Genomic DNA, 16,299 nt, shown 5'->3' with positions numbered 1-16,299 from the left:
CTGGGCATCGGTTCGTCTAATGGAAATGGAGGAGGGCAATCCACTCAGGTAGATGAAGACAGAATGAGCCCTAATAATTACAGGCCTAATTCAGCGAGAAAGACAGAAAAATAAGCACCCTGACAAACTGAGACCTGCCGCTCGACTTCAATACTGTGATGTCACTGGAGATACTGCGTGACAACTAAACAAAGCTAAAAAATAATAAAGTAATAGCCATAGGGGGTTATTTTCTCAGTGAGTCCTTTCAAAAACAGAGTTGACTCTAGTTATAGTGTTCCTAAATTATAGTTAAACAATAACAAAGACCCGTTAAGGCAAGTTGATTCACTTGGGCGGCCATCTTGGTAACACCCCCAAGCAGCTGTTTTCTCTGTAGATATACAAACAACAGATACTGTCTACTTTATTAGGTTTTGTAAAGATTGCATTCACTTGTGCCAATTCTGCAATAAAGTAAGACAACAATGGGTCGATATACATTCTTTAGCTCAAATCAAAATTATTAATATTTTTTTAGACTGTTCAATAAAAACAAATATTTATTAGTATTAATTTAATAAGGATTATGAAGATGATGATTATTATTATTATAACAATAATTATTATTACCATTCTTCTTCTTCTTATTATTATTATTATTCCAATTTTATTTTTATTATTAATATTAAATGTTCATTTTTATTTAATAATAGTCATCACTATATATTTAAATATATTTAGACATTTGCAAAACCCAGTGACAAACATAAAGGGTGACTAATATTTATGGCAAAAAAAAAAAATGGAGATACAAGGTTTTAGGAGGACAGCAGCAATATACGGTTATCTACTCCAGACATTTCATTTAAATCAATTTTTTTTAAATAAATGTTCTTCAATGCTATTGTCACTGCTATTACTTGTTTTTGTGTTTAGCATTTGATGATCGTTATTATCAAAAACTGATGTTTATGACACAAACAGTATCTATGAAAGATTTGTCATGGTGTGATTGTTTGGGGTGGTCTTTTTGCACAGAGATGCAAAAGATGAGTTGATGCCTGCGAAGGCCCGAACAGAGTCACGACTCTGCAACAACGGCATGGTTGCCATGGAAACCGTGTTTTGTTTTTGCGTGATTATAAAGAATTCAATCTAGGACATTGAAACCAAAAGCACAAGTAAACGTAGTATAGAAGATAATGGGTTAACTGATCTAGGACCAGCTTCTTAAACACGTAATTGTTTTCTGAACCACACGACAAAATTAACCCAAACTGCCAAAACTGGTTCAGCACAAAAAACACACAAAGATGTAAGGTAGATGCAAACAATGGTAGTGCGAACAACACAAACTAGTTATTGGAGTGGGCATAATGTTGTGAAGCATTGGCCAGCTGTTGCATGCGTGTGTGTAAGCACATGTTGTGGGCGTGTGTGTATTCTCGTGTGCCCTCTAGCGTGTGGCCCCCCTGAGGGCTGTGCTGTCCTAAACAGATGGGTTGTGGCAGGGTGGAGCAGCAGTCTCAATGAATTAATCCACTTAGACAGGTGTGTGCGTATGCAGGTATGTTATGTTGGCGGGTGGAGACGTGCTCTTATTCTGCTTCACATCTTTTTGACAGGTCCATGTTTGTCTGTATGTGGGTGTATACAGAGACGGGTGTATGTGTGTGAGTGTACATACCTAGCTGACTGCTCCTAAACCGCCTGATGCTTCGAACCATTTCGGCCACTTTGTGCTGAGGGAGCGACAGAAAAAGAATAATTATATGAGGCTCCTTCCACCCTTCCAGGGTTTTAAACACACCACATGAAGCTACAAACATTAATGAGTTATACAATGATCTGAACCCATGATGCATCATAGAGTTGTATCATGAATGTTTTTGTTCCAGGTTTCCTTTTACTTCACAATAAGGTTTTATTAGATAACATTACTACTACATGTGTTACATAACATGAACTAATAATGAGCAATACAGTTTTTGCATTTATAAATCTTTGTTAATGTCAATAGAGTTATTCATGTTTATTGTGCATGAACGAATGTTAACAGTTATTATTATTTTCATTGCAAAATTGTATAAATAAATGCTAAAATTATTATGAACTTCCGATTAATAAATGCCGTAAAAACATGTTCTTAATGTTAGCAAATGCATTAACTAATGTTAACAAATACAACCGTATTATTATTCAGAAGTTTGATTAGTGGTTAAGTCTGTATAGAGTAAAACTAACTTAATGTAAAAAATACATGTATAAAATGTTAAACGCATATTCGATATGGAGTTATGCTAAAATCTATCGATGGTATATCCTCAGTTAGCTTGGTAATGTGATTATGTGTGTGTGTAAGCACATCATTGCTTCCATTATATATGCCAACTCACCATTTTTTCAAAATTAACCAGTTCCCCATGGAAACTCTTACAGCTCTCATGGAGGAAGGTCAAATCTGCAGAGGCAGAGAGAAGGAGAGAGTGAATGCATAATAAAGGAACTCTTATGTAATGGTATGTCATCCTGCCATCGCTCGTCTGCCATCTTTCTTGCAGAGATTAAGTAAAGCATGAGTTCGACATGGGAAAAACAGGGAAAAGTGAACATTCATCAAGTCATGATCTGTTACAGGTCTACTGTACAGAGAGAGCGAGAGAGAGAGAGAGAGAGAGAGAGAGAAAGAGAGAGAGTGTTCAATTATATTTTATATATTTGTATACATTTTAAAGTCAATTATGTGGATTTTTTTTCCGATTATGTTTTTAATGCCGTTTTTCTCTATTCAAGAGCCTGTTCTTTGACATCTGGCTTTTGCTGTTTTATACAACTCAGCACAGAGTTTGATGCTCAACTGATCCTGACAGACTTGAGTCATGACCACCTACAGGGAAGGAGACAGAGAACGTGAGGAGATGGAGAGAGATTAAAGACATGAGCTGGAGAGAGAACAGACGGATGAGAATATAAATATATATATATATATATACTCAATAAATGTGTCCCTGGACCACAAAACCAATCATTAACACCAATTTTTTTACATTGAGATTCATACATCTTCTGAAGTCTGAATAAATAAGCTTTCCGTTGATATATGGTTTGTTATGATAGGACAATATTTGGCCGAGGTACAACTATTCTATCTGCTATTTGAGGTACTAACTTATCTGGAATCTGAAAATATTGAGATAATCGCCTTTAAAGTCGTCCTTCAGAGGCATTGTAATAGGCCGTCGGTAAGAAGAACAGGTTTGTTTTAACGCTCTCTAATGGCTTACCGCTTAAATGACTTTGTGAAGAGTAGACAAACCCAAAAGCAGAAATTCTACTTGACTGTGTAATTCCCAAAGAGCGGGCGTCAGCGAGCAAAGTTTGTAGTCGTGTTTCCGGACAAAAATTAAGCTTGGATATATTTTTCAAAATATCTTCTCTTTCATTCAATTATTTTGACCCATACAACGTATTTATGGCTATTGCTACAAATATACCCGTGCTACTTATGACTTATCACATGTATTTGAGAACAAAATATTTAGGAAACATGAGGGATGCTATAGGATTCCCTATATACTACTCCAAATCACATTTTTGTTGAAAAAACAGTGAGATATAGACAAAAAAAATCTTCCTTTTATCACAGGATATAAAACCTGAGGTGCCACAGCTACTTTAAAACAACTCTGGACACACTCACACACACGTGGGCACACTCCTTTTCTCTCACATATCTCTGGTACCTTTATAGTTTAACGTTAGAAAAAGGTTCGCTTTGAGACGCACAGCAAGACATCATTGTAGCCATGTGTGAATGCGTTGCTGCTACTCATTAATTCTTTATATTACACGCCGACATTGCTGGGTATGTGTGCTGTAAAAGTGCATTTATGTGGCTCCAGGTGTATGTTTGGCCCCGCGGGGGTCCGCGGTTCTCTATACACAGGAGCTGCCGAACAGAGGGACACCCATTAATGAGGCGGAGCTTTTCTGAGTGACTTTAAATCAAACCGCCACAACAGGAGGGAACTTTATATGACCGCATCTGGAGAGCAGCTGGAGACTAAAACCAGTGGTACATTACCATGACGGTGTGTTTGTGTATGTTTCGCTTTAAATCTAATAATGTGAACAGGATCTGGTTGGGTAAGGGTATGATAATGGTCATCTCGAATATCACCCACAAGAGATCTATTTTGTGTGTGTCTTACCCTTTAGCAGCAGTGGAGTGAAGGGTATGAGAGGAGCTCTCAGGCTTGCTAGGAGGTCCCTGTATGACTTGTGGTTCCTAGATGGGTCCTGTACCAAACACACACATGATCATCATCAAGTTGTTCCGAACCATTGACTACCATAGTAGGAAAAATTGCTTTGTACATTTCTTTGTTCTTTTGAACACAAACGAAAATATTTGTAAGAATGTGGTAACAAGCATTCTTCTAAATATCTTGCTCTGTGTTAATCAGAAGAAAGAAATTTATACAGATTTGGAACAACATGCATTTTTGTATAATGGCATTAAATCCATATCGAGCCTTGTTGCCAAATAATTTTGTCCAATACATAACTTTAAGGTTATTTTGACATATTTTGATGGTTTAATCTAACCCGAGGGGGTCAATAAAATCCCCCAGACGTCACTTTTGGCCAGTACTGTATGTAAAATGATCTATAAAATCTCAGTGGTGATATGTAAGAGATGGATAAACACTCACCGCAATGCCCTCGAACTGCTGAAACTGCTTCCGGAACTTTCCTGGCAAACCCTATTAATACACAACCGCAATTAATTAATTCACAACTCAAACCATATGCCATCAAGTGACAATATATTGAAAACAACAATAAACTTTTGCATTAAACTTAAAGGTAGACGAGAGCTGCATCTGAATTCCCTCACTCACTATTCCCTTTATAGCGAATGCTAAATAGTCCACTATATGGGGAAGAAGTGAATGAAAATGGGCGAACAATTTCGGACACTGACTTAATATATCCTGCGTCTGACAGTACTGTCGCGGACATTCGTCACAACGCTTATATTACACCTGTGTGGCTTTTATTGTTCGTTTTTTAATAAAGAGAACAAAACAAATGTTTGCCACGTTTATTTACAAATATTTTAAAAGTAGTTTTATTAAACGTAATAAATGTAAAACACTGATATATATACCGTTCTTTTTATCAGTTTATTCTCAAAAAGTAGAAAATAACTGCCAACAAACCAACACAAGTGTATGAACGTACATTGGTGCCATTACCGGTCACTCTCTTCCAGCTTATTCTAATCAGACGGTTGATATCATGGAAAATATGAGTGAGCGAGTGTATACAACGGATATACACTCAAAATCAGAATGCATTGTGGGAAAAAGTAGTTAACAAAAGGAAATGAGTTGTTGGAAACTCAGAATTTGAACACTACAAAATGGTGGACACCTGATAAAGGGCACTATATCGTAGATAGGTTGCAAATTCAGACACAGCTATAGAATTATTTCCTTTTGCAAAGAATTGCTAATTCAGTTCTGTTACCATGACAACTGCTAATAACCTCCTGCCAAGAATAACACACAGTGCTTCTTAGAAACGGTGAGTAGGCAGAGGTGCTAAAGTGTGTAAGTGTAAGAGAGAAAGAAACAGCGAAAGACAGAGGTTCAGAAAACAAATCCACTCACTTCCCAGGTCAGGCGTAGGCGACTGACTGCAGGATTGTCCAAACCCAAAACCAACGCCAGAAAAGACAGCAGATCCTGCTGCTGTTTACATCTTAAACACATACACACACAACTGTTAAAGCACACGATCTCTTGTACATGAAGTACCTCATCTGTTTTTTCTTTAAACCAAAAGTGGCATACAATGTTTTTCTCCTGACTTACATTGTTAGTAGAAGTTTCTAGTAAGAAAGGATATTTTTGCTACTGTCTCTTAAAAATATTACTTCTACATGTACGTGACCTCTTTTATGATTGACAAATGACATCGCGTGTGAAATGACTAACAACACTCCCGCCGTGGCGCCGAATACTGAACAGGTGTTGATGCAAGTGGGCGGCCATATGCTAACACGTTTGCAGTTCTGACGTCAATCTTCATACAACATTTGAATAAGCGAGCGCACACTCACAAGGCTGCGATCTTTATGAACTTGCGCAGCAGCTGTATCCTCTTTGGAAGCGACTGGCACTGCAGGATCTCCGTTGCGACCCAGTGCTGCACCTCGCTGCACCGCTGCAGTATCAGTTCCAGGTTAAGGGGGCGCCAGCGAGCCTGTTCTCCGTGGAACACGTAACACACAAACTCCACCTGTGCAAACAAATCCAGATAAATAAAATCAGCCATGAAAAAGATACATGGGAAACATTGCAAGTTCTTTTTTGGCTTTTTTTAGCTTTGCAAAAAGCTAAGGTTTTATAAATTTAGATACATTTAAAGGGACAGTTCCACAACAATGTAGTTCCTTCATCATTTATTCACCCTCACGTCATCCTAAACTCATTTGACTTACTTGGTTCTGCAGAACAGAAAAATAAATTTTGAATAATGTCCGTAATCGAATAACATTGTTTCCCATTGACTTCCATTATATGGACACAAACCCACTGAGACATTTCTCGAAATATCTTATTTTGTGTTCCACCGAAAATTGCATCATATACAAGTTTTGGATGGCATAAGAATGAATAAATGACAAAGACTTTAGGTTGGGTTGAACTATTCATCATCCAAAGATTTTAAATCACACGAACAGGGAAAACTTACATTGGAAAACTACAGAGCGTGCATTTTAGACAAGTCCTAATCTGTTTTTGTACTCACTCACTCATTGGGATATATTGTTTTAGGACTTTAAAAACAATTAGCATTAAAACCAACATGAACTCCAAAATGTCAAAGTCATTAGACTAGGGCATGGCTGACATTTATTGTGCATTTTAACATCTTGAACATTACAAATCCTTGATTCCCAATTAAAATCTAATTATAACCAAAGTTAAATGCGCAGTTAAATCTGTCTTCAGATCTTTTAGTGGCCAATTAAGTGTCCTTGGAAAGCTTTGTTGGGTTCAGTCATATTCTTATGATTTGATAATATTATCTTTTATTTTACTGATATCATAATGCAAAACCTTTATGGGAGAGTGTGAACATATTTGTGTTTTAGACTAAATCTCTGCTGATGGTTTGAGGGCCGTAATGTCCTGACCTCGTGCACACAGCTGAACAGCTCCCAGTCAAACACCACCAGCTGATTGGCCACCTCCTCTGCGCTCATGTCATGGAGTTTGCTGTCACCCGGTGACCAGTGGATCTCCTCTGGGAGGGGTATCTGAAGAAGATATGAGGGTGAGAACAGGAAGATAGTTCTATAGACATGACCCCATATCAAATTTAGAATAACAGACCAACTAGTATTGTTTTTTTTCCCTTTGTTTGGTCTAACTTTTTTTGTCACACAGTGATCTGTTCTGGACGTAATCTCAGATTTGTTAGTGTAGTTGGACCTCACTGTCTGACTCACTGTATTTTGTTTTATTTTGTGTATGGTTGAAAAATACCAGTCACAATGATTTTGATGCTAATCCATTACTTTTAAAATCAACTCGTAAAGGCAATTCCGACAGAAAACATACTCTTGTTATGTTTTGTTTGCACAATTGGCGAATAAAACTTATTGTGATTAAATTTTATAACAGATTTGAAAAATACAAAAGGACCACAGCAAAAAATGAATTTCATACTTAAGAGTTTTTGTATTGTTTTCTAGTAAAAATATTTAAAACTGTTTAAATCAAGATACATTTACTTGACAAGAAAGTTCTGTTTCATGAAAGAAAATATAATAATTGGTGAAGTCTATGTATAAAACAAGCAAAAAGATCTGCCAATGGGATAAGAAAAATAAACTGGAATTTAGTTTTACGTTTTTCTTAAGTACCTTATTCAGGTTTATGTTTCTCACCACACTGGCAGATTTTTTGTTGTTGCTTGTCTTAAACATCAATTGACCTAATTCTTATATTTTCTTGCATAAAACAAGGCTAAATACTCTAGGTCACTTTAATGTATCTTGATTTAAGAATGTTTAGATATTTTTACTATAAACAAGACAAAAATTGCTTAGTAATAGTGTCATTTTTTGCAGTGAACTTAGTATTGACATAACATTTGAATGTTACATATATAACATTATATAAACAAAAATAGCTGCGGAGGGGGAATCACCAAGTTTGCGAACCTTTTCCTAAGCAGCACTACAATAAATTATTTTTCCAAACGATTGACATATATACTATATGCTTATCCGCTATTTTTAAGGTTCTCCATGGCAACATCTCTTCCTCTCCTCACATCACTATTTTGCCAGTGGTTCTCACCAGGCTCTCCAGCTCCAAAGGTTCGCAGGCAAACAGGTGGGTGTTGACGCCCAAAGTTGTGAAAACAGCCTCGTCGCTGGGACGGAACACAGCCTTCTCTGAAACCAACACAGATTTATGTGGGACATTAAAACAGACGCATTCAACACCCAAACACTGACATTTCCCACAACAATGATAAGAGAGTAAGCATAACATATCTCTTTTACGCCGAATGTTTGCGTTAGAAAAATATATAGTGCACATCTTGTCAAAACTGGTTAAACTTTGATGCCTTTATGACTCTTACCCCCAGATGAGGTGACCGCCACCAGTATGAGGTTGGCAGGTTGGGTGGGCTGATCCTCGCTATACTGGAGCTTTTCTTTCACTAGCGCCAAGATCTCCCCGACACGGCACGACAGGCGACTGCGAATGGTGACGTACGAGTGATCTGGTGTGTAAACCCTGCAGAAGACTGATCAAGAACCAGATAGTCAGTCTTGCAATTCAACATGACAATGCACAGATTTCCTACATAATGTGGATCTGCAAGCATGGCACAAAGTTAAAATAGCTTGTCACAGATCATTCGCTTTTATTCAGTAGTCATTTATCAAATTCATTTCCTGCGATATTTTAGCAGCACTTGGAGTTGTGGTAAGTATGTAAAGTATTGACTTTCTTTCCATTTACTAGCCGCAGCTTAGCCCAAACAAAAGCAAAGCGCGGGTCACTGGAGGATTCAGGGTCAGCAGCGTTTAGTACCGTCAGATTGCCTATTGATTAAGGTCTGGGAAATCACTTAGCTCGGTGTGGAGTCCCATTCCATCAGATGAGCTCATTGAATCTACAAAACTTGGCAGACGGTTCCTGTGACCCGATTTGTCATCTTGGTCTGAATAAAATGGAAGCTGGCTGGCATTTTTACAAAGAAGGATGAATAAGATGATTCACTGAAACTATTCTCAGGAGCGTTTCTGCACAGCTAAGCAAACCAGGAGGTTATTAAAGTCAGGAATCAATTGATCAATGAGACAGTTTGTACAGTACATCCGCTAGCTAGAGTTTTCATTAGTCTATGATAGTGATTAAGTATGTCTTTTTAGTGTGTTTCCTAGTTTTCAAGTTTATTCTTAAAATTATTTTGTATTATTTTAGATATATTCATGTAGCTGTTCATTTTTGGGTAATCTTGTCAGTTTTGCAGTCATAAACATTTCCAACAACTCAAAAAAAAAAAGTTTAGCCTTTTTCAGCTTATATGTTCATTTCAGATATTGAAAATTGAAATTTGGTTTTAGTCAGCAATGACGGCACTGGCAACCTTATATAATATGTAATCACACTATTAAAACATACTCTCATCTGAGCCGCGGAAAGCCTCTCGGGGCTGTAGGCAGGCATCGATACGCCGAAAGTGTCGGAAAAGTGGACGAACTTGCTTCTTACGGCTCTCCTTGTCCTCCTCTGCCCTGTTGGAAAAAAAGAGAAAAACACATCGGTTAGATATTCAGCTGTAAATAATTTAGCAATTTATTTCTCTTTAAAAGACATTAGCAGTGCACTCCTAAAATGAGCAAATTAGGGATGGAAATTGCATTGAAAATGTATCTGAGGATTGCTGTCAAGTGTTTTAACTGTTTGTTATGGCTGGACTGCGAGAAATTTCCAACTCCAATAAGGCAAATCACACTGCGTCTCTGAGGGAAAATGGCATTGGTTTCGTTTAAACATAACTTTTATGTAAGAAGACTAGAGCGCTGAATAAACCATAAAAAATCAAAACGGAGACTAAACAGAATGTTACCTATTTCAAAACCCAGGGAAATAAACATTTCCTAAAGTCTTTAAACTGGATTATAAGAAAAGGTTTGAGGTTTTATGAAAAACGCCAGTCCTGGAAAAAATCTCTTAATGACACAATCAGTTCAAAACACTAAACCTACAGACGAAACCAGCATCTGCTGGATTGGGCCAATGCAGGATTTAATACTGCACAATACAAACAGTATGTCGGAGTATGTATTCAGTATATGTTCCTAAGGTTTCATAAAAACATTTCTAGCTGGTATTAATTTTGTGCAGTGTGAATAAAGAGAATTTGATGCTTACGGGCTTTGTAGTATCTCACTCCAGCGCTGGAGCTTCAGGACGTCCTCCACCAGCTCTGGAAAGCGGCTGAGATCTTGAACAGCACACAGATACAGTTCCTAAAAAAACATGAAGAGGAAGAAAACAGAGAAGCAAAATGATGATGATGTTTTCTACAGTAATGAGAAACAATTGTGAAAACAGTAAGTTATAGCTTCTGGCATGAAACCTGACTTCTAAAACCACTTGTGAGGAAAAACAGAAGAACTGAAGTTTAAAATAACCCATGCAAAACTATGTGCCGAAACTGAAAATCCAAAATAGAAAAAAGCTAAATTCTATAACACAGGTGTGTTTGTCTTTCATTAAGAAACGCTGAGGTGAAACCAAAGAATAAAAAAACAAAAATTTTCTTAGTTGGTGGCTTTTCTTAAACAGGTTTTGTTACCAAAGAAACCTTGACAGTCTCATTCTATATGAAAAAAGACATTAAATACATAAATCTGCATACATTCTGGTATATTCGGGTTTATTTTCATGTGTACGCTACCTTTGGGAAGGTATTGGACCGTTCTCCCTCCTCCTGCAATAAGTCTCTATACGTATCCAGATATCGGAAGGCCACGGTCAGAACCGCAACTTTCCGCTCCGCTCCATCCCAGCCGGGCCAGCCTTCACCCTGCTTCCCGTCTGCATTGAATCTGAGCCCGCGGTTAAGAAACAACACACTCACCAGCCAACAAATACACACCTGCTCTCACTTAAATACTCTGAATATAAATGTACACACATGTCTACACCTGTATGTGCAGATTAAGCTCTTTAAATAGACATACATGACTGCTCTGGATCGGGTCACTTTGGTGTGCCAATGATAACGGAAGTTTTATTGGTTAAGAAGTCCAGCATTCAGACACAATATATGTAACGCTGGACATTAAACTTAAAAACTGAAGTGGTGTTTAAGTGAGTGTGGATAAAACATGCTCAGACAGCCGCTGTCCGATCACCTGAAGCAGATGCAGGTCTGGAAAAACAAAATCTACAGCTCTGTGGCCAGACAGACAGAATAATTACACCCTTTGAAAAGTATTGAGGGCGATGGAACACACCCATTACACCCACACACACACTCGAACGAACGCACGCACACTACAACATAAACACACACACGGATCGTTCTGTGCAAGCACGGTTACGTAAGTCAAACCGGTAAGTCACGCTGTAAGCATTTGAGCAAAACAACCATTTTTCTACAATTCTGCAAAGACTCTCTACACCCTTTTCTCAATCCTAATACGCCGGATAAAAAAAATCATTATCCCAAGCATCCTTTGCGATAAGAAACAAATCTTAAATTGAAGAACACCCTGGAGTATGAATTCTGCCTATGGCATCGCAGATCTGGAAACTTAGTATCAGTAGCCGCCACCTCCGTTCGGCAGCAGTGTGAGATGCCGGGCAGCTGCAGAGAATGAACTCTGCACGAGTCCTGGATCAAGGTTTGGAGAGCGGTTTGGAGGCCGGCCAGAGCAACTCCGCCGGGAGCTCGGTCTGTGATCTTTGATCATTCAGCCATTCAAACATTGTGTGTGTGTTGAGCCGAAACCACTGTGTCCAAAGTTAAAAAAGGAATTATGTTGCTTTCAAGTTTTACACAATTTACAGTTCACCCAAAAATGAAAATCCTTTATTCAATTACTCACCTTCGAGTAGTTCCAAATCTATATAAATGTCTTGTTCTTATGAACACCGAGAAAGATATTTGGAAGAATGCTTATAGCCAGACAGGTTTCTTGACTCCCTTATTGGCTCCTATAGTAGGAAAAAATACAATGGTAAAAAAGCCCCAGAACTGTTTTGCTGTCCTACATTCTTCAAAATGTCTTCCTTGGTGTTCAACACAAAAAAAAATGACCATGGGGGGCGAGATCTGTTTGGTTATAAGCATTCTTCCAAATATCTTTCTCTGCATCCTCATCAGAACAAAGAAATGTATACAGATTTGGAACAACTGGAAAGTGAGTAAATGATGACAGAATTTTCAGTTTTGGTTGAGCAATCCCTTTAAATCCCTTAATAAACTGATAAGTAGGAAACGAGGAGACTAAGCAGGACGCAGACATGTTTCCACAACAACTGATCTGATCGGGCCTGGATTAGGTCAAGTCAAAGACCGGGAAAAAGGTGTGGAAGTGGAGAGATAAATGGGAGGGAAATGGAAGAAAGAGACGGAGTGGTGCTGGCAGTCGGGGAGAGATTAGCAGGGGACGCTGATTACCGCATGCAGACATTGTGTGTGTTTGTGTGTGTGGTCAAAGATCTGCAGACACACTGCATTAGGAGCACTGAAGCGTGCAGACGAACCTTCCTAAGAATACCTTTATGCTTAAAGCCCACAGACAAACCCCTAGACACCATTATGGTTGGGGGGCCGCACTTAGAGAAGGAATGTAGGTCACAGAATGAAAGACGGGGGGAGAAGGGTGTCCCCTCATCAAACACACACACATTCTGTGACACAACGCCTAAAGCTAACAATACATACACATTCCACACATGAACCTTATCTGAATATTGGGAGCCTCGGTGGGTGGCGATGGAGTCGGGCCGCTAACAGAGTTAGCTTGATGTAGGCTAGCACTGCGGCTAATTGGTAAATCATTTTTTCCGGCGTAAACAGCCCGTGCTATTGCTTTTAGCCCCCTGCGGTTGAAAATGCAGTTTCTCAGCTGCGGGTGTAATGGGGTGTTGGCTATTTTTGGCAGATAATGCTGTTTGTTTATGGAAACGATCTGCGCCGAACGGCAAAGTTTCAATGAAAAAGAAACGATTTCGAGTCGAGCACTTCATTGAAGTGTAACACAAGGACTGAACAGAGAAATATTTTTGACGCTAGCACAGCTCCATTTAAAACATTGTGAATAAACAAAAACTGTTTGTAATAGCATTTCAAAAACGCATTGGTGCTGTGCAAATAAATACTATGTCTTTCAAATGATTTAGTCAAGACGATCCTGAATCTCCACAGGAAAAAAAACTCAATAATATCAGTTTCTCCTAGACAAAATGAGATGAAATGGAGTCTTCTGAAATTCTTGTAAAGAATTTATATCAAAAGAAATCTCAGCAAACTGAACTCCGATTTGACTATGATCAAGATCTCAAAATGAAAATTAAGCTCCAAATCTGTCATTTATTTATTATTTTATCACTTAATATATTTATTTGTTTAAAAAACAACCAAATAAAACTGTTTAACTGTTTCCTGACCTTAACAAAATTCACAACATTAAACACTTGATCACAAAACCAGTCTTAAGTAGCACGGGAACATTAACGATTTTTCTTTTATGCCAAAAATCATTAGGATATTAAGTAAAAATCATGTTCCATGAAGATATTTTGTAAATGAATACTGCAAATATATAAAAACTTTATTTTTGTGAGTGGATGGCCAGCCACAGTGCCCCTGATTAACAATTTCAAAGGCGATTTTCTCAATATTTAGATTTTTTTGCACTCTCAGATTCCAGAGTTTTAAATTCTAGATATTGTCCTATTCCAACAACTCATACATCATTAGAAACCTTACAAAAAAATCTTCAGAACACTTTTATTTTGGGTGAACAGTTCCTTCAATACTTCTATCAATTCTCAAGACGTTAGTGAATGGCCACAGGTTAACAAAAGCTAAGAGATATACATCTGAAACTTATGTTCACAGAGGAAAGGATACTGTTGAAGCAAGACCTGCTGGAACTTGTCTGGGGCCAAGAAGATCGGGTGTGTCAGCATGAAGTCATCAAGGAGTATTTCTGAAAAGACATAAGAAGAAAAGCCTCATTACTGACATCATCACGATCTCTAAACAACACGCGAATGTTTGTCTGAACAAACCTTTATTTTGAGAACAGCGGAAGTACACACAAATTAAGAGTAGCTTTCCTCATAGCTGCACTTGTTTGACCGGTTGTGAAGACGCACTCTTTTAAGGTGTGTTTAGAAGCAATGTTGAACTTCGTCGCCTCAGCTCTCACCTTCGCTAACTTTTCATTTCAAGGACAGCGGGATTGTGGATAAAATAAATCAAGTTGCTTCCTGGCCCACTTTGTAGTGCAGACACTCCCAGAAGCTGTGGTGATGTGCTGTACACGCATATCTGACACTTGCAGCCCGACTGCGGCAACACGTTAGTTGAACATTAGCATTTCTGAACGCGGCATCGCTTGATTTAGTGTCGCACCGCCGTAAGCAAGAGTCATTAACAAAATTGCTTGTATAAACATTGAATCGTAAACGTGAAATGAAAGACTGAGACTATGAAAAACTGTTAAAGGCATTAAGGCGTCTTTAGGAATGAGCATAAGTGTGTTCTATCTTCCGATCTGGGGCACATTTTGACAGCGAGATTTTGGGAGACTGTATTTTGGCTGACGACAGGACATGATGCTCATTATGTATCTGGGTTATATCAATGTGGAGTGCATCAATCATTGATATTTAACTATTTAAAATGTGATCGCCGAGGGGAATAGAAAAGAGTCAGTGGCACAAAATGAACACATCAGTTGAGTGAAATTAAGCTGGAGGATTCCCGTGCCACATCAATATGCCTAAATACGTTAATTATAAATTGTTTTAAAATACACAACTTATCAAATCATGAAAATTGTAAATTTCCTTCAACTAAAAGGCATTTGGTTTGACATTTTGTTTTCTAATTCAAGTCTCCATGTGCGGGGTCTCTTTATGTACATTAGAGGGCATGCAAGTCTAGCTCCTTCCACGTCTTGGATGCTGCGAATCTCTTACGGTTGCCGTGGCAACCCTGACTTTAAAGACTGTATGGTGAGTCAGAAAAAAGGGAAACACACAGACCAAATACAGACGGTACGAAAGATGTACAGAGAAATACAGATGCAAAGAGAATCAAGGTAAACACAAAAAAAGCAAATGACATGCAAAGGCAGAAACGTTTGGTTAATTTGGCAGGCCAGGCCATTCCGCGAGAGTTTGTATAAAAAAACGGATCGGAATAACTGGAGGTGGATTCACAAGGGTTCATTAACACCTTTGATAGCTGCTACGTCCTCACAGACATGTGTTAACAACCAAACAGTAGACAATCTACTTTTAGTCCGAACTGAGAGCCGTGAGTCAATTACGAGGCGTTATGTCTAACATATCAAGCCTCATGTTCAGGTTGGTCTCCAAGCCCATTTAAAAGCACAAACACACATTTCATGACTTATGAGAATTAAATGTAAACAAAATATGCACTTCAAAAAAACACTCCAACAGCTAAAAAAATGAAATGTTCAAGTTTCTGACTAATGTGCATAGAGTTGAGATAAACTCCTGTCAGTTTATTTGATCCTACCAGAAACAATGTTTTTGATATGGTACCGGTCACATTTCTGACTAGCGTGCGATTGCTTTGGTAAAACAGAGGGATATTGTTTCAGCAATATCTGCCTGCTGGGTTTAGATTAGAAACACATTAAACATGAGGGTTAAATAAACTTTTCTTTTAGTCCCGTAATGAGCGTGTAATTCTGAGCGCTGACTGGAATTATTCAGGGGCTCCTTAAGTCAAACATAGGCATTATTTTCCATCGCCATGACTATCTCTCTCCATTGGCGTTTGTCAGGACCGCTGAGATTGAAAATGAGTTTATAATTCTCCATAACTTTCACTGCAGCGGTATTTAAGATACATGTTAGCGCGTGGGTCTGTTCGGCTCCCTCAGGCGTATAATATTAAGCAGAGAGAATCACAGGAATATTCACAGGAGCACGGACGTTTACTGCACCCAGCTGTCCTCACTTTACACGTCTGGCTTGGACGAAACAGTTTCGG

General features: G+C 38.3%; 1 protein-coding gene across 1 annotated transcript in view; it reads right to left on the bottom strand.

The window, feature by feature from the left end:
- rapgefl1 (Rap guanine nucleotide exchange factor (GEF)-like 1) overlaps window positions 1–16,299 on the bottom strand; it is a 28,664-nt gene that overhangs the window by 3,559 nt on the left and 8,806 nt on the right. The window contains exons 2-14 of the mRNA XM_056751962.1: window positions 14,176–14,254; window positions 10,987–11,137; window positions 10,458–10,555; window positions 9,705–9,817; window positions 8,653–8,820; window positions 8,364–8,461; window positions 7,193–7,315; window positions 6,113–6,291; window positions 5,661–5,751; window positions 4,698–4,748; window positions 4,194–4,281; window positions 2,379–2,443; window positions 1,670–1,724 (exon numbers count right to left, since the gene is read on the bottom strand). Coding sequence (XP_056607940.1) covers window positions 1,670–1,724; window positions 2,379–2,443; window positions 4,194–4,281; window positions 4,698–4,748; window positions 5,661–5,751; window positions 6,113–6,291; window positions 7,193–7,315; window positions 8,364–8,461; window positions 8,653–8,820; window positions 9,705–9,817; window positions 10,458–10,555; window positions 10,987–11,137; window positions 14,176–14,254 — 1,359 coding nt within the window. The remainder of the gene's footprint in view (window positions 1–1,669; window positions 1,725–2,378; window positions 2,444–4,193; window positions 4,282–4,697; window positions 4,749–5,660; window positions 5,752–6,112; window positions 6,292–7,192; window positions 7,316–8,363; window positions 8,462–8,652; window positions 8,821–9,704; window positions 9,818–10,457; window positions 10,556–10,986; window positions 11,138–14,175; window positions 14,255–16,299) is intronic.

The sequence above is a fragment of the Triplophysa dalaica genome, chromosome 7, assembly GCF_015846415.1.
Source record: "Triplophysa dalaica isolate WHDGS20190420 chromosome 7, ASM1584641v1, whole genome shotgun sequence".
Lineage (NCBI taxonomy): Eukaryota > Metazoa > Chordata > Actinopteri > Cypriniformes > Nemacheilidae > Triplophysa > Triplophysa dalaica.
The sequence above is the reverse complement of the archived record's forward strand: the minus strand, read 5'-3'. Positions and strand labels throughout refer to the sequence as shown.